Genomic DNA, 17,430 nt, shown 5'->3' on the forward strand with positions numbered 1-17,430 from the left:
TGAGGCAGTAAATACACCTTTTATAACATTCACATACAGACATACAGGAAACTAAACATTTCATCTGATATTTTTACAACTCACACACCACTAAAACATGTAAACGAAAAACAAGAGATATTTTGTAGTTTGCGAGAGAATAACTAACATAGCAATACATATAACATTTTACTGCCCTTTTAAAATAAAGAAGCAAATATTGCGTATACCTTTAGTTGGTCCAGGTGCTGAAACTGGTTCTTTGTCTGCAAGAATTTCAGATCAATGTAAGTATACACAATACAAACAGTGTTGGGAAAAAAAGCTAAAGACAAAGAAGGTTAAGTTATTTTTGAGACAGACAGATTCTTGAGTCAAGAAAGTGTGACATGCATTTGTTTTTTATTTCCTGTTTCCAGAATAATTTGCACTATCAGTGAGCTATGAATCACTTCATCAGGTGTTCAACATGATTTTTTGTCATTGCAAGTGTACCAAGTTACAGTAAAGTAACTACAGATGCACCAAGAGATGTTTTGATAAAAAGCATTTATAAGGTTATTTGGCCTCATTCCACAGATACTGTTAACATGAAAGACTTGGATTGGATTAGAGAACTGAAAAAGTTTATACAAACATCAGAACAACAGATTCAGACAGAATTAGACAGTGAATGCATTTCTTAAATCAAAGCTCAGATTGCTTTGCATAAAGACATTAGAAATCCTTCAAAGCGGGAGACAAACAGAAGAGAACAACATAAATTAAAGTTACAGAAGAGATGTTACCTTCAGGTGGACAGATTTCCTCTGATACAGGAGAGGGTTCAGCCTTTACGGCTGGTGGAGAGGGTTTCTTCTCCACCGGTGCAACTTGAGCTGCAAGAATGCCAACTTAATTAAATCACTGGCAAAGATCTGGTAAAGAAGCAACAACTGACAGATACTTAAACAAAACAGATAAAATTTAAGAATTCCGACCAATAGATTTCTTTAAGGCAGGACAAACGGAATTAAACAACATGGATGACAAACAGAAGAAACTACCTGCAGGAGAAACGACTTTTTCTGCTGGAGGCTTTGGTTTTGGTGGAGATGGTTTCTTTTCCTCTGGAGGAGACACTTAGGAGTACAAGATACCAAAGGTCATGACCAAGAGAACAAAATATATGACAGTGACAAGACATTAAAACAGAGGAAAGATTAAAGATGTTAAGAATGAAGACAAGTGCACATTCAAAAACACAGTACCACAAACAGAGGGCAGAGTTTTAAAGTACCACAAAACTAAGTGAAAGAACTACCTGCAGGAGGAGTGACTTTGGCTGCAGGAGCAGCAGGAGCTGAAGGCTTTGGTACTGGTGCAGATGGTTTCTTCTCCTCTGGAGGAGACACTTTAAAATACAAGATGCCAAGATCACGACCAAGACAACAACATGGTCAATCAACAGTTGCATTGAAACAATGCAAGATATGACTGGGGACACAGTAGAAAGCAAGTGAAATGACAATTGAGAAAAAAGAATACCATGAGGAAAGCTTTTGATTGGCCAGCAAAGAAAACAAAACAGTAAACAGGCAGACATATAGCATTTGAACAACATTCAAAACCAAGTTGAGAAACTACCTGCAAGAGGAGCAACTTTCTCTGCAGGAGCAGGAGGTGGAGGTGAAGGCTTTGCTGTTGGTGCAGATGGTTTCTTCTTCTCTGGAGGAGATACTTTGGGAAAACAAGATGCCAAGATCATAACCAAGAAAACAAAAAGCTTGGTCAAAACATAACGAGTAACACGAAAAGTTAAAAACATGGAAACCTGAAGACAAGTGAGACAATAAGAACAACACAAAAAAATTGACTAAAAGAAAAACAACATGGCTGACTCTTCATGAGCCAGCAAAGATGAGGAAAGTACAAACTGAACAGACTACCTGCAGGAGGAGTAACTTTGGTTGCAGGAGGAGGAGGTAAAGGCTTTGCTGCTGGTGCAGATGTTTTTTTCTCCTCTGGAGGAGACAATTTGGGAATACAAGATGCCAAGATCATAACCAAGAAAACAATAAGTTTGGTCAAAACATAACGAGTAACACGAAAAGTTAAAAACATGGAAACCTGAAGACAAGTGAGACAATAAGAACAACACAAACAAATGGACAAAAAGAAAAACAACATGGCTGACTCTTCATGAGCGAGCAAAGATGAGGAACGTACAAACTGAACACACTACCTGCAGGAGGAGTAACTTTGGTTGCAGGAGGAGGAGGTGAAGGCTTTGCTGCTGGTGCAGATGGTTTTTTCTCCTCTGGAGGAGACACTTTGGGAATACAAGATGCCAACATCATAACCAAGAAAACAATAAGCTTGGTCAAAACATAACGAGTAACACGAAAAGTTAAAAACATGGAAACCTTAAGACAAGTGAGACAATAAGAACAACACAAACAAAAGGACAAAAAGAAAAACAACATGGTTGACTCTTGATGAGCGAGCAAAGATGAGGAAAGTACAAACTGAACACACTACCTGCAGGAGGAGTAACTTTGGCTGCAGGAGGAGGAGGTGAAGGCTTTGCTGCTGGTGCAGATGGTTTTTTCTCCTCTGGAGGAGACACTTTGGGAATACAAGATGCCAACATCATAACCAAGAAAACAATAAGCTTGGTCAAAACATAACGAGTAACACGAAAAGTTAAAAACATGGAAACCTTAAGACAAGTGAGACAATAAGAACAACACAAACAAAAGGACAAAAAGAAAAACAACATGGTTGACTCTTCATGAGCGAGCAAAGATGAGGAACGTACAAACTGAACACACTACCTGCAGGAGGAGTAACTTTGGCTGCAGGAGGAGGTGAAGGCTTTGCTGCTGGTGCAGATGGTTTTTTCTCCTCTGGAGGAGACACTTTGGGAATACAAGATGCCAAGATCACGACCAGGAAAACAACATGGTCAATAAAGACTTATTAATGACAAAAGATAATTTAGACATGAATTACTCCAAACAGTACAGACAAGTAGAAAGAAGTGACAGGATTGGAGATGTGAAAGAATGTCAGCTGATGAAGGAAAAACAAAAACTCAACAATCAAAGATGTTAATAGACCAAAAAGGTTCATGGTGTACCTTGTACAGTAGTGACATAACAAACATGTTACAAAGACAATGGACGAACAGGGCTTACTGTAACGATGTGAAGATTAGTGTAAACTGTACAATTTTTTCTTGTTATTCAAGACCATTTTGGAAGATGTGTGAGTACAGTAAATGTGGCATGTTGAATCTCTTTAAAGAGGGGTTGATCTTATGGCGATCATGAGCCTGTGCGGCTCAAATAAGAAAGAATACCTTTCTGAAGAGTTTGTTGTTCATTTTGCTGTTGTGTTCCCTTCTTCGCTTTCTTGTCATATTCCCTTCTTGGTGGAGGTTTAGTTGCGGTGGGTCTCGGTTCTTCACAAAAATCCACCTCGGGGGTGATTATTTTTTGTGCCAGAGAATCGGGTTTCTTGGATGGCAGAGTTTCTTCTTCAGGGGGAAGAGGTTTCTTCTGTGTTGAAACTTGAGATTTTTTAGTTGGAGCAACCTTGTCTTTAGTGATAGGTTTCTTGGGTAGAGTCACTTCTTCTAGTGGAAAGTCTTCTTTAGAAGCAGCAACTGCTTTGGGAAGTGCAGGAGAGGTCTTCTTTGTAGGCAAAACAGTTTCTTTTGGTGGTGAAATTTCTTCATCAAGACAGGCTATTTTCTCAGGTGCAGAAATCTGAGCTGGAACTGGATGTGACACTTCCCAACTTGGTGGGATAGATCTTGTTGCTGGGACAAGTTGAACAAGTTCTTCTTCAAAAGTTGGTTCCTCCAGAGGTACAGTGTCTTCAAGATACATTTTTCCTGCAGCTTTAGGAGTTTTTGTTGTTTCTTTTCTTGGAGGAATGGCTGTCATAGGATGAGAGAGGGTGGTTTTGGGAAGAATTTGGGGTAAGTATTGTTCAGGTGGAGGCGGAACAGTTTTTCTAGAAAGCATAGATCTTTCAGATGGAACTTCTTCCACTTTAACAGAGTCAGCTTGCTTCAAAAGAGTGACTTCTTTTGGTACTCTTGGCTTCTTTGGTACAGTGATATCTTTAGATGTATCAGAGATTTTAGGTTTAACAAGATCCTCCATTGGAAAGACAGTTTCTTCTTCAATTTCTTCATGATGTACTGATACAAATGATTCAGTAAATTCTTTCTGCTCAGGATAAGTTGAGGGAATGTCAGCTTCCTTGAGCTTCCTTTCTTGAGGAGTTTTCTTGTAAGCCAATACCTCTTTTTTGGATGTCAATCCAGAAACTTCTTTCTTCATAGGAAGAGTTGTTTCAGGTGGAGGTGTGATGTCTCTTTTTGATGGAAGAAGAGCGGCTTCCTTTATAAGTGGAGAGACAGACCTCAAAGGCATTTCTTCTCTCTGGTCGACTACTTTGTCCTCTGAATCAAAGTCTTCTTCATCATGAGATTCAGTGTCCTCCAGTTTTTCAGCCTCATATTCTGTGTATGCTGGCTCAATGTCCTCTAATGACTCAGTATCTTCAATCTGCTGATCTCCACTGTAACATGTAGAAACTTCACCTTCTTCCTTTGCAAGAACCATTTGTTGTCTTATCTCACTTTTCAAAGTGATTTCATTTCTCGCAATTGACTCCCTGTGCTCCACTCCCCTTTCATGTGTCTTGACTTTCTCTTGCCTGTGTCCATCTTCTGCCAGAGAAATCCATTCTCCACGATCCCTCTTCAGAGAAGACTCCCTGATGTCTTCAAGCACTACTGTTGTTTGCTTAAGATCAGTTTCCAGGGGAACTGGGGTCATTTTTAAGATATCACCCAAGATTGAAGATTTGCACCATGGATCGGTGGCCAAGAGGAAAACAATACAAGACAAAAAACCATCAAGACACAAAAACACAGATTTCAGTGGGGTATATATCCTACTGTGATCCTCATTTTACAACTAAACTGTAAGTATAATGATTCTATACCTTTCTGCTGTAGAGTTTCTTTAGACTTTGGCTGGACTGATACAGAAGGAATAACCTCATCTGGTTTCAGGGACAAATAAATACAACTAGTCAAACTACAAAAAACTGATGGACATTTGTGATGACTTTCTAAAAGTACCTGGGAAACATTTGTAAGTTTAAGCATACCTTTGATGGGTGTACCCGCCTCCAGCTTTGGTTTAGCTAGTGCTGTTGTTTCCTGTGGTATCTCCCTCTGTTTTACTGTTTTGATAATTGATATGATGTAGCAAACAGTCAACACACATGGCAGCACAGACATCAGGACAAACCTTAGAAAAATTAGCTTAAGGCATCTCAGAATTAAATATACAAATAGTGAGTTAAAAGATCAAGATGAGTTAGGATTAGTTAATAAGATGTCAAACTTGTGATGTTTGCAGACATATCTACCTTGTTGCTGAGGCTTTTTAGCCTGAGAAATTTGTTTAGGTGTTTCCAAAACTTGTGGTGGTGCTGGTGCTCGGTGGTGCTGCACTGGTTCCTCTGTTAAAAATTTTGGAGCCTCTGGTCTTTCCTCCACCTCTACTGGTAGTTCTGTAACCATTGTGTGTGCCGCTGGAACCTTCTTTGGTGCTTCAGGAAAACTTTTTGATTCTTCTGGAACCTTCTTTGGTGCCTCTGGAACCATCATTGGTATTTCTGGAACCTTCTTCGGGGCTTCAGGAACCCTTTTTGGTTCTTCCACAACCCTTTTTGGTTCTTTTGGAACCTTCTTTGGGGCTTCAGGAACCCTCTTTGGTTCTTTCACAATCTTTTTTGGTTCTTCTGGAACCTCATTTGGTGTTTCTAGAACCTTCTTTGGGGCTTCAGGAACCCTCTTTGGTTCTTCCACATCCTTTTTTGGTTCTTCTGGAACCTTCTTTGGTGTTTCTGGAACCTTCTTTGGTGCTTCAGGAACCTTCTTTGGTGCTTCAGGAACCCTCTTTGTTTCTTCCACAACCTTTTTTGGTTCTTCTGGTACCATCTTTGGTGTTTCTGGAACCTTCTTTGGTGCTTCAGGAACCCTCTTTGTTTCTTCCACAACCTTTTTTGGTTCTTCTGGTACCATCTTTGGTGTTTCTGGAACCTTCTTTGGTGCTTCAGGAACCCTCTTTGTTTCTTCCACAACCTTTTTTGGTTCTTCTGGTACCATCTTTGGTGTTTCTGGAACCTTCTTTGGTGCTTCAGGAACCCTCTTTGTTTCTTCCACAACCTTTTTTGGTTCTTCTGGTACCATCTTTGGTGTTTCTGGAACCTTCTTTGGTGCTTCAGGAACCCTCTTTATTTCTTCCACGACCTTTATTGGTTCTTCTGGTACCTTCTTTGGTGTTTCTGGAACCTTCTTTGGTGCTTCAGGAACCCTCTTTGTTTCTTCTAGTACTTTTTTGGGTTCTTCTGAAACCCTCTTTGGTGTTTGTGGAACCTTTTTCGGTTCTTCTGGTTTTGTTTCAGAGATATACATCGGTGCTTCTGGCTCAGGTTCACCAGCCAGCAGATTTGGTTTTCTTGGAGTTTCAGATGTCTTTGGTTCTGAGACAACTTTGAAGAACATTAATTTATAAGATGATTATCTTGTTAACCATATTTAGAAAAAAAAGTGCAAGTCACACTCTAACGAGTGCTTAGCATGCTCAAAGATATTCGTAGAAGGTATTTCGGAAATATTACTTTCCATATGAAACTTTCAACAGCAGTTAAAAAAGCAGAAATAGATAAAATTAAACAAACTTAAAACACGAGAAACAACACAAACATAAAACAGAACAGTACAACAAAGCAACCTATTAAGAGCATCTTTGCAGTACCTTTAGTTGGAACAGCTTCAGCCCTGGGTGGAGTAACTTGTGGTGCAGATGGTGGAACTACAGGTTCTTCTGGTCTGGGTACATCTTGCACTTAAGAGAACATTATGTATTGTTTAACCTACAGGTAATGACCATGGCTAACATGGAACCAAAGATTACACTCTTTACGAGTGAATTCAAAGTCTAAAAGAAGACATGAAAGGAAATGAAGCAGGACAATTGAAGATTGCAAAGGTCAGCGATCAATACCTTTAGCTGGAAGATGTTCCGGTGTTGAGGGAGTAACCTTGGCTGTAGTTGTCTGAACTACAGGTTCTTCAGGCTTTGGTAGTTCTGGAGCTTTAAAGAACATTATAAGTTCAGTAACCTACTGGTAATCACTAAGGCTTCAACATTACAGTCCACTCTAACGAGTGTTTAGCACAAAGGTAACTACAAAAACACATACTATGAGAACATAAAACACACAACACAGACTGGTTTGTATTACCGAAAGCCAATCACATGACAACACATATCAAAGAGTTCAATAATAGGAAAAGACACTGTCTTTCGGGTACCTTTCGTAGTCTTTGGTGGAGTAATCTTGGCAGCAATTGGCTGAACTACGGCTTCCTCTGGTTTGGCCACAGCTGGCACTTTGGAGGACATTAAAAGGTTTTCCATTTTTACTCTACATTTATCATAAGGTTATTCTTGGAACAAGGTGTGAGCTTCATTATTAATACACTTCAGCTATGACATTCATTTCTAGAGTAAGTTTGTAGAAGGATTATATAGAAACCCGTATCTAAACACCCTAAAACCCATGTGCTGTCAACTCCAAATACATTAGAGGATGTTAATTTTAAAAGATCCACCTCAAGAGGTTAGCAGTGAAGAACATCTCAGAACATTCAAGATTTACACAAACATGTTAAAAAGTTAGACACTTAGATCACAGCAGCAAACAAAACAAAACAACAAGAAAGACATATTGTATAACACAATGTCTTTCCAGTTGAGCAGTAGTAATGCAAAGCGTTTACTACTTTACCTCTCGGTTTAGGGGCTTCTAGTGTTTTCTTGGCAGGTTCAATTTTTGGTGCTTCGGGTTCAGGCTTAATTTTGGGCACTTTAGGCTCAGGCACTGCCGGTTTCTGAGGTGCCAATTTAGGCTCAGGAGGAACCATTTTTGGCTCTGCTGTAGGCTCAGGTTGATAAGGTTCAGGAGTGACCTTTCTGGGAATGGTCACTTTCTCTTGTTCAGGTTCTGGTTTGGTGTATAATGAAGGTTCTTCAAGGTTAAGAGAGAAATACTATGAGTCAACACAGAGCACACACAGCTTTAAGAGTTTAAGGGGTAAAAGAAGGAAAAGATAACATATGAAATATAACAGACATAAATATAACAGACAGACTGACAGATAACCAAACAACTGACAGATGGACAACCAAGAACACAATGCTCTTTATGCACTGTAAGAACACTGAGTATAGCTGAAAAGAATCACTTCAGAATCACTTTAGACAACATTCAGTTATGCAGACAGCACTCAAGAGAAAAGGTGAAGTTCACCCTAAGAGTTTTATTTGATAGAGATATTATGGATAGGATTGTCTGATGGTATGATAACCCCAAGCATAAGATGTCATACCCTTTCAAATTTCATACTAAAATTTGTGAATTTGCAGTGTAATATTCAAAAATATTTTTTTGTATTTACATAAATATATAAAATATGTATACACACTCCTGTCATATATATCAAACCTGTGTAAGAAATTACAGAAATATCAAGTATAACATGAGATTCTTCTTAAATTTCATGCTAAAATATTGTAAATGTAGTGTGCATTTTCAAAGATAATTACTTATATATAAATATATACAGTATTTATAAATACTGCTGTTATAAATATGAAATGTGTAAAATGTGAAAAACGTCAAGAAATTAAATATTTTTTAAATCTATGTACAAAATTAAGAACATTTGAAAAATTAAGAATGTATGATAAAGAAATATGTAAATATTCTAAAACTATGTGAATGTTCTGTGTGCTAAAGGTTCACTTGGTGTTTTTGCAATTTTTGACGCAAGAAAAAGTTTTCCATCTCTTTCTTGTATTTTTCATATTAAGAATTAAGAATGTGAGCCGATAAAGACTCTCTAAGATCACAAACAGAGAAAATAATCATCAGTAACAAAATAATAAACATTACCTTCTGGGGCCGGAGGTTCCTCTCGCCGAGGCGGAGCAGTGACAGTTACTTCAGGCTGTGGCTTCTTTGCTTCAGGTACTTTAAAATATTATCATCGATTTCAGTTTTCTGACCACGATAAATACTAACATCAAGACTCTTTTATTATTAGGTCTTTAAAAGAAACAGAAATAAATGAAGAGAGGAACAAACAACGTGACTGAACAAGAAAGATCTAAAAAACAAGACACACGGTGCATAAATAAGACAAAATTACAGAGGTACATACAGGAAGTGGTAAAAAATAAGAAGAGGTATTTGCAGATACCTTTGACTGGAGCTGGAGGCAGAGCTGCAGGCTCAGAGGGTTTCTCCTCTGGTCTCCTGTAAACCTCAGGAACTTGAAAGATCAAGAAAGTTCACATTAAAACTACGACGGCCGAGCTCTACTCTCTACTCTACTTTCTGCCATCTATTGTACAGAAAGCTCTAGTAAGGGTTAATTAGAGCGTAAGAGAGGTAAGTCGGGCTGAAGAAGAGTAAAAAACATGAAACACAAACATGAATAAGAAGCATAAAACATTAAAGTAGAAGATAGACGAGACCAAAGATGATTTACAGCAAAAACAGTTCAAGTGGTCAAACACTGAGTTACAGCTGTGAGGAAAGAAAAGCTTCTATAAGCAGCAACTGCTGGCGTTTGAAGCATTTGACGTATAAACTAAGTGGACGGACAAACTTGGCGGCTAGCAGAGAGGCGGTTCTGATCAGCGGCTTTGTTACGTTACAGCCACAAGCTTTGTGGAACAGCCAGTTTGCCTTTTTAGAAAGCAATTATACCTTCAGGGATTTCTTCTCTTATCTCGACCTGAGTCCTCTCAATAATTTCTTCAACAGGTTTTTTCTCTTCTGGTGAAGAAGAAAAGTGAACTTAGAAATAAAAACCTGACTCTGACATGTTAGGACTGTCACAGGTATTTAATCGTCTAAGGTTATTAAGGATGAAATGAAGCTTTACTGCAAATAAACAACAATCAATGAAGAAACATGGAGACGTTGGTAAAGGACATCGGTAAAACACAAGCAATAGACACAATAAGGAAAAAACAATGTTTAAAGACACAGACAGACAGAGTGATGACAGTTTTATATTGATGATGGAGTTATTTTATAAAGCAGAATAATGTTGATACCTGTGATGGAGGAAGACCGAACAGAAACCGTCTCTTCTCGAACTGTCACACTTTCAAAAGCTACAGTAGATCATTAAAGAATAAGCAAATGTTAAAGAGACCCGGTCAAATGTTTCATCACTGCTAAGTTTAGGTTTGTGCAGAAGAAGATTATCTGAAACAATCATTTGAGTTCTGGGATTAATCTCAACTAATCTCACTTCAAACTCAAACATTTACTTAGAAATTTAGTTTTTAATTTTAGAATTCAGACGTTGATTTCTCATTAAATTGGATAATTTTATCTTGGAATTCTAGGACTAAATTCTATAATGTGAGAATTTTAAATTTACACTTTACACAAAATGAAGCCCGAAACCTCTGACATAAAAGTCAGGAGTCAGACTCAGACTAATCTCAAACTTTGAGTTAAAAAAATGTGGCTTTAATTTTAAAAAAAAAGAGATTTTTATGTAGAAATTCTGAGATTAATTTCTTTAATTTTAAAGTCAGGATTTTAGACTTTTACGTCTGACTAATGCTGATTCTAAAATTAGATTCATGACTTTTATCTCAGAATTCTCAAACTAATCCTTTAATCTCAATGTTTTAACTTTCATTTAATTATTTAATTTCGCATTCTGACCTTGAGCTCATAATTTTGAGATTAATCTCACACTTTAACTTGATTGTTTTTTCAAACAATTGTAATCCTCTTCTGTACATTTGTTTCTAATTAGTGATATTTGAAATATATTTCAGAACATGAATGAATTGAAGTTAAATTGTTGAGTCATTATTAGAGACTACTTCATATGTTGCGGTGGGATTTGAGTTATTAGGAAGGACGATGGCTGAATTAATATTCACTTCAAAATGATCACACAATTATTGAGGATGAGAGTCAAAGGATAATGATGATGATGAAGGTTACATTTTAGGATGGAGGGAAATGGTTTAATATTTGAATGCAGAAACTCGGTGTCACGCAAAATAAGAATTAATAGTGTTGGAAGTCATGATAGTTAGTACTAAATTCATAATTAACTATTTTTTGTACCTTTTACTTCTGTTCTTTCTTCGTAGTGATAAAATTCGGAGGAATCTTTTGGTAGAAAAAGACATTTATGAATGAAACAAGCTGAGTCAAGTCGGTGTTAAAGAGTTAAAGTTAAGTTTGATTGGTAGAAACTGTCCCAGACTCACCTCTAACAACCATCGAAGCTGCCTCTGGTACATGAACTGACGTGTCTGGGACGTCTAAAGGTTTAGCCACAAATAAGTAATAATAAATGTTGAAATTAACAGAAATATTTTTGTGACAGTAAAACTTCACATTTCTTCCATTTCACAATGAAATTGTAATAATGTCACCAATCGGCTGATAAAAGATCAGTAGTGTTTAACTCGTACTGTAATGTAACAACACTATCAGTGAGTCTCGGGATACTATTTCATTGTAACTTTAATTAAATTGGAAATCAACAGACCTGAAGACATGTTCAGTTTTACTGTCATCAATTTGCAGTATGTTTGCTTTTAAAAAATACTCACCCTGAGGAACCCTCCCTAACCCAATTTCTGTGAAAGGACAAGGTACAAAATGTTATTATAACTGCTGACTGAGTTTAACTTTAGTAACTTTAGCTGTGTGATCAAACGTACAGACCTTTGCCTGAAAGGTAAAGCTCAGCTGTGCTTCGAGCTTCTCCCATTGGCTCCAGACGAGCAATCACTGAGTAAACGCCTGACGGAGTGAAGACATTATTAATGCTGATTATATTACTTAATGTTGTTTAAGTCAAGTTCATTTTGAAGACACTTAAAAATAAAAATCCTAATAAAGGCCTGGTCACACCAGAAAGTGACACAACAAAATGTATCTGCGCTTCTTTGAAGTTATTGAACGGCTGCAGCCGGCGAGCTAACTGCTAACAGGCTAGCCATCCAGGAACATGCTAACACTAAGCCAAACCAGCTAAATGCTAAAACTGCATGATTTAGTTAAATAATTTAAAATGTATTTGTCAGTATTGTGCAGCCCTAAAATAAGATAACAAAGCAGACTGAGAACATTTAATGTCATTCTCTATCCATTTTTAGGTATTTTTTCTTTTTGTAATTAAAAACACTAAGTGCTTTAAAGGAAAAACGTGTCTCAATCTCTCTCTAGAGGAAAATATGCTGTTTAAATTAATTTTTTTAACAAACCTTCATCCTTTGGTGTTACGTTGCGGATGGTCATAAAGTGCCGTCGGCCGTCTGTCCTGAAGTTATATTTTGGGCACTCTTTAAGCTCCCATGAGTCTTTGTACCATGTGACGGTGGCGTTGTCGAAGGACAACTCACACTCAAAGGTGGCACAGTGGCGTTCATTGACCTCGATGCTTCGGATGCATTTAGTGAACTGAATTTGGTCAGCTAAAACCAGACAATCAGAATTAACTTCTGATTTCACAATATTAGATTCATGTTAGTTTATAACATCGACTATTTTATTGATTTGATGTTATTGTTTATGTATTAAGACTCCTATTTGGAGTCTTTGCGGTTTTGACTAAACATTAAGTTCAACATGAAAGAAACAAAAACAGGAAACAGAAATTCACAAAACACAAAAATAAACTCATCAGATGTGAACCAGCAGGTTCAAAGAGGTCCATCTGAGTTTGGTTAGTTTGGAGTCTTTCTGCTTACCTGTCTTGTAACCAGCTCCTGATAATTAATTAAGGAGTAGGACATGAGGACATGTTACAGACAGGTGTCCATCAGACGGGACAGGAAGTTCAAACACTCAGACTCTTACCTGTGACGGTGAGCTTGGCGTTGGAGATGTGAGGACCACACACCACGCGGTAGTTGCCCTGATCTTTGACCATGCAGTTCTTGATCTTCAGATAATGGCGGTCGCCCACGCTGCTAATGTCGTACTTGTCGCTGTTGTTCAGTTTCTGGGTGCCTTTGTACCAGGTGAGAGTGATCTCTGGGTAATTGATCCGGATCTGGCACTCGAAGGTGGCGCTCTGGTTCTCAGTCGCCGTCTGGTCGCTGATGTCCTCCATCACAGAGACGGGCTGAGGATTCAAAATCTGTTTTAATCATCAACGCAAACTCTGATTGGTCTGTCTGTTGTTTGTGTAAACTTCGTGCAAATCTGCAGAACTTTATTTAAAATATTATTGGAGATCCCAAAGTTTCCACAGATAAAAACAAACAGCAGGTTGAATTTGAGAGAAATGTGTCTAAATGATGCACAACACATCCAGAATATTTTACGTACTTATTTTTTACGATTTTTTTCTTTTTTTCATAAAACGTACGTTTGGTTTCAGAGACGAGGGGGACACAATGAAGTCAGGGGAAGTTTCTCCATTTATATACATTTATATAAATCTAACAAAAACAACAGTAATAGATTATTGTGCTTTTTATAATAATGGCAGAACAAAACAAAAACTAGAAATACTATGTAAATTGCTGCATTATTAATGCACTAACACTACTTAAAATCACATTTACTTTCCTTAATAGTGACCGAATACTTTATTTAATGAATAAATAAAAACTTGCCTGTAAACCTGTAATTTTTAACGCAAAAAACATGCAGGTGGATGTGCTTTTTTTCAGCCCTGACAATTGTCTGCAGGTTGTCCTCTCAGGATGCATAAAACCCCAATAACCTCCAGCTATAAGATGTTGCCTGAGAGATGAAACCCAGGGCAAAAAACGTGTTTAAGTCCCCATTGGAAATTATGCTGTTGTATATTTCACATTTACAACATTCTCTGTTGTATCTGTTACAAAATGTTATGTAAAATGTCGACTTGATGAGGTCAGCCTGTTTCTCTGCCCCCTAGTGGCCAAAAATGGATTGCTGCAGCTTTAAATGTGTCATTATCTCAGTATAACAAGCTTCTGTGCTTCATGTTCCATGTCCCAGTGTTATTGTTACAGTCCATTCTGTTCAGTATCTGCTGCTGATCAGAATCAGATTTTGCTCAATCCAGGAATGTTTTGATGGATCAGTATCTATAAATCTTGTGGAAAGCCTTTCCAGAGGAATGGAGGCTGATTAATGGTTTTGGAGTGTAGTATTCAATTTGATTACCCTATGACTGATTTCAACTACAGGGGAGTGATAACAAACATATGGTTATGGTTTTGGTTGTTTTTGGTTACCTCTGTGCCGACACGTCCCTCGAGCTGCTGGATGAGTCGGGCCATGTCCTCCTCTTCAACCCGGCTGCCATGCTCCACCTCCTGCAGCAGGAAAGACAACGGTTAAAAAAAGTAAATGAGCAACAACATCTTTATCTGCTAAGCTTCATCTCTTTCTACACCACTTTAATGAAATGTCAGCGAAACATGCTTGTCCTCGTTCTCTTAGATACTTTTTCACTAAGGGAAATTAACAACCTGTAACTTAAAGGACTAGTTTGACACTTAATCACTTTCTAGTGGAGAGTTACATGTTCAGATTGATACCACTTTCACTTTGGTAAATATGAAGCTACAGCTAGATGCCTGTTAGCTTAGCTTAGCATAAAGACTGGAAAAGTGGGGAAACAGCTAGCCTGGCTTGGTCCAAAGGTAACAAAATCCATCATCTTTAGTTCTGTTTTCTCCCTCAGTCCATCTCTGTGTTGCTGTAACTTCGTGATCAATAAAGGCTGATCTTATCTTATCCTATTATTATTATAAATGTTTTGAGTAGCTGTATCTTCAAAGCAAAACTTTAATCCTAACATGAAAACTATCATCAGGATCAGCTATATCTGCCATTTTCTCTCTCTCACCACTTTTCCAGTCTCCATCTCCTTCTCCCTCTTCAGGAACTCGACGGCTTGCAAGATGGCGCGGTAGTCGTGGATGCCATGTTCCCGCAGGATCCTCTCGTAGTCTTTGGGGTCGTGACCCCTGAGCAACTCTACAATATCGATGTCTTCGTCTTTCTTGGGACTCTTCTGCTTCGATGGAGTCCTGACAAATGTCAAATACACAATCACAGAAAGTCCAGAGGACATCCACTTTTCTGTTTCCCTGAAAAACAGACTTCGACAAATATAGAAATCAATCATACAGAAAAAAAAGGTCACGGACAATCAACGTATCTTACTTCTTCAGCCGTGTCCTTATGTCGCCGATTCCTTCCACTTCTTCCTTTTTGGTGACCTCCATCTCAGCGCTGCACTCGATCTCTCCGTGTTTGTTGGTGGCAACACATCTGTAGAGACCAGAGTCGGACTTGGTCACCTCTCTGATCTCCATTTTGGCATCCTGGCCCTTCTGCTCGATGGAAATACGACCACCAGGGGTGATCTGCCTCCATTTGCCCTTCATCCACTTCACGCTGGGGATTGGGTCGCCTCCGATCTTGGCAATGAAGGTTGCAGTGCCCTCTGCAAAGAAAAACAAAAAAAGACATTCAGTGTATGTAATTTTGCAGTGATCTACTGTATTATCTCATAAATATTGCACTTTTTAAATGAATATAATCTGTCCTACAGTTCTTACAGGCATTTCTTCCAACACGTTACCCTTTAGTTCAGACCCTGAATTGTTTCCTCTGTTGTTTACGTTAGGGGGATTGGAGTAATACATAGTTCTTCTAACTTGTGCAATGTCTGATAAAAACTAAATATGTACTAATGCGCACATACAAAAATAACAATAATTACAAAGTCTATATATCAAAATTCTGATAATTTCTATTTTATTTATTTTTCACATATTTTCTAGATATTTCTGCAAATACAAATTCAGATGAAAAAAGCCAAATTTTGTTAAATTTGGGGTGGTTCCCTAATGTTATTATGGCAATGTTATGATAAGCCTTGTCAAGTGTCACAAATTTGAGAGCTCAATCCACCATTCTGCAAGAACAAGCATTACTAGAGACTATGCTTTTCCTAGCTTCCAGTAGCACTGAATTAATGTTAATGACAAACAGCCTCGGGTCCAGACGTCTACTAACAGTCTACTTACTCTCTGTGACAGAAACGTTTTTGGGTTCCTCGATGAAGAAGAGGTTGTCGAGCCTTTTGACCGGGGCAGCTGCAGCTGGGGCGGCAGCTTCCGTGGGGACGGCCTTGGCTCCTTTGTCTGAAAAGAAATCGTAAAGGTGAGTGCATGTTGCCACATTTGACTGACAGAGAAAGTAGCCCAATCAGATCCTCAAACCCGTTCAATTGTCATTAAAGTAATCCAATTTTTTACTGGGCTACTTTGTTTTTCTCTTCTGGTCTTCTGTTTTATTGCTTTAAGTATCCCAAAACCACAGTTACAATAATGAAAAATAATTTCCTCCAAGTCTCATAGATAATGTTATACCAATGTAAAAAGGCTTTGCTTGTTTGAACAGAGCTTTTTTCACAGAGCTGACCAAATAATAATTTAAATATAAGGGGGAAAAAAATTCATCCTAGTTGTAATAAACTGAAAATAACATTTGGTGTTGTCTGTCACATCAGTCATTGCGTGTCAAGCCTGTTAAACTCATACATCACACAGGCTAGTCAGCAAGATGTAAAAATATCATTGTTCACAAACGGATTACGTTACCTGTCACAGTGACCCTGGACTTGCAGAAGTTGCTGCCGGTAGGGTTGCTGGCCTTGCAGAGGTAATCCCCTGTGTCGGTCTTTGAGACTGGGCTGACCTCCAGACAGGCCGTCCCGCCAACAAATGTGATTCTGGTGTTTCCGCTGGACTTCAGCTCCCTCCTGTCCTTCATCCACTGGATGGTCAATGGAGGAGAGCCGCTGACGTGGCATTTGAGGCTCAGCTTCTCGCCCTCGCTCACCATCACCGGCTCCAGAGGGATGTCAAATTTTGGAGCCTGGCCAGTTTCTGAAGGAGTGAGCAGAACAACTACAGATACTTGCTTTTCAAACAGTAACATGATGGGTGGGACATTGGAGCCTCTTTTGCACACTTTCTCCCAAACAGACTCAAAGGAAATGGGATGTGAATCCCAATAAAGTGAAAGTGTTTATCCATCACTGTTTGTTTCTGTTCTGCCTCCAGTTAGTTTGAAGAAGGTTATAGCTCTGAGACAGCTGGGAAATCCTCTGATTAAAAACCATCAGACTCTTAAATGGTCTATTCCAAACTTTCTGGCCATGCTGGGGAATAAATCAGTGGCCAAAATGGCTGCCTTGTGGACAAAAATACATGACTTTAAAAATCAAAAGTGAGAGTCTCTAAGGGCTCAGTCACCAGCATTTATAATGGTGAAATTTGGGTGGAAACTCTATCATATAAGTGT

The 17,430-nt window shown here is 38.4% G+C and overlaps 1 protein-coding gene across 1 annotated transcript in view; it reads right to left on the minus strand.

The window, feature by feature from the left end:
* Positions 1-17,430, minus strand: part of LOC122885285 (titin-like) — a 208,217-nt gene that overhangs the window by 123,656 nt on the left and 67,131 nt on the right. Inside the window, exons 79-110 of the mRNA XM_044216151.1 lie at positions 16,725-17,012; positions 16,149-16,265; positions 15,280-15,562; positions 14,960-15,143; positions 14,343-14,423; positions 12,970-13,237; positions 12,375-12,584; positions 11,833-11,910; positions 11,718-11,744; positions 11,370-11,423; positions 11,224-11,268; positions 10,185-10,244; positions 9,832-9,900; positions 9,320-9,391; positions 9,013-9,090; positions 7,846-8,085; positions 7,370-7,447; positions 7,059-7,148; positions 6,810-6,899; positions 5,416-6,543; positions 5,152-5,226; positions 4,984-5,043; positions 3,323-4,804; positions 2,796-2,879; positions 2,500-2,586; positions 2,204-2,290; positions 1,908-1,982; positions 1,606-1,698; positions 1,283-1,372; positions 1,026-1,100; positions 768-857; positions 210-245 (exon numbers count right to left, since the gene is read on the minus strand). Coding sequence (XP_044072086.1) covers positions 210-245; positions 768-857; positions 1,026-1,100; positions 1,283-1,372; positions 1,606-1,698; positions 1,908-1,982; positions 2,204-2,290; positions 2,500-2,586; positions 2,796-2,879; positions 3,323-4,804; positions 4,984-5,043; positions 5,152-5,226; positions 5,416-6,543; positions 6,810-6,899; positions 7,059-7,148; positions 7,370-7,447; positions 7,846-8,085; positions 9,013-9,090; positions 9,320-9,391; positions 9,832-9,900; positions 10,185-10,244; positions 11,224-11,268; positions 11,370-11,423; positions 11,718-11,744; positions 11,833-11,910; positions 12,375-12,584; positions 12,970-13,237; positions 14,343-14,423; positions 14,960-15,143; positions 15,280-15,562; positions 16,149-16,265; positions 16,725-17,012 — 5,874 coding nt within the window. The remainder of the gene's footprint in view (positions 1-209; positions 246-767; positions 858-1,025; positions 1,101-1,282; positions 1,373-1,605; positions 1,699-1,907; positions 1,983-2,203; positions 2,291-2,499; positions 2,587-2,795; positions 2,880-3,322; positions 4,805-4,983; positions 5,044-5,151; positions 5,227-5,415; positions 6,544-6,809; positions 6,900-7,058; positions 7,149-7,369; positions 7,448-7,845; positions 8,086-9,012; positions 9,091-9,319; positions 9,392-9,831; positions 9,901-10,184; positions 10,245-11,223; positions 11,269-11,369; positions 11,424-11,717; positions 11,745-11,832; positions 11,911-12,374; positions 12,585-12,969; positions 13,238-14,342; positions 14,424-14,959; positions 15,144-15,279; positions 15,563-16,148; positions 16,266-16,724; positions 17,013-17,430) is intronic.

This window comes from Siniperca chuatsi, linkage group LG12, assembly GCF_020085105.1.
Source record: "Siniperca chuatsi isolate FFG_IHB_CAS linkage group LG12, ASM2008510v1, whole genome shotgun sequence".
NCBI classification, from domain to species: Eukaryota; Metazoa; Chordata; class Actinopteri; order Centrarchiformes; family Sinipercidae; genus Siniperca; species Siniperca chuatsi.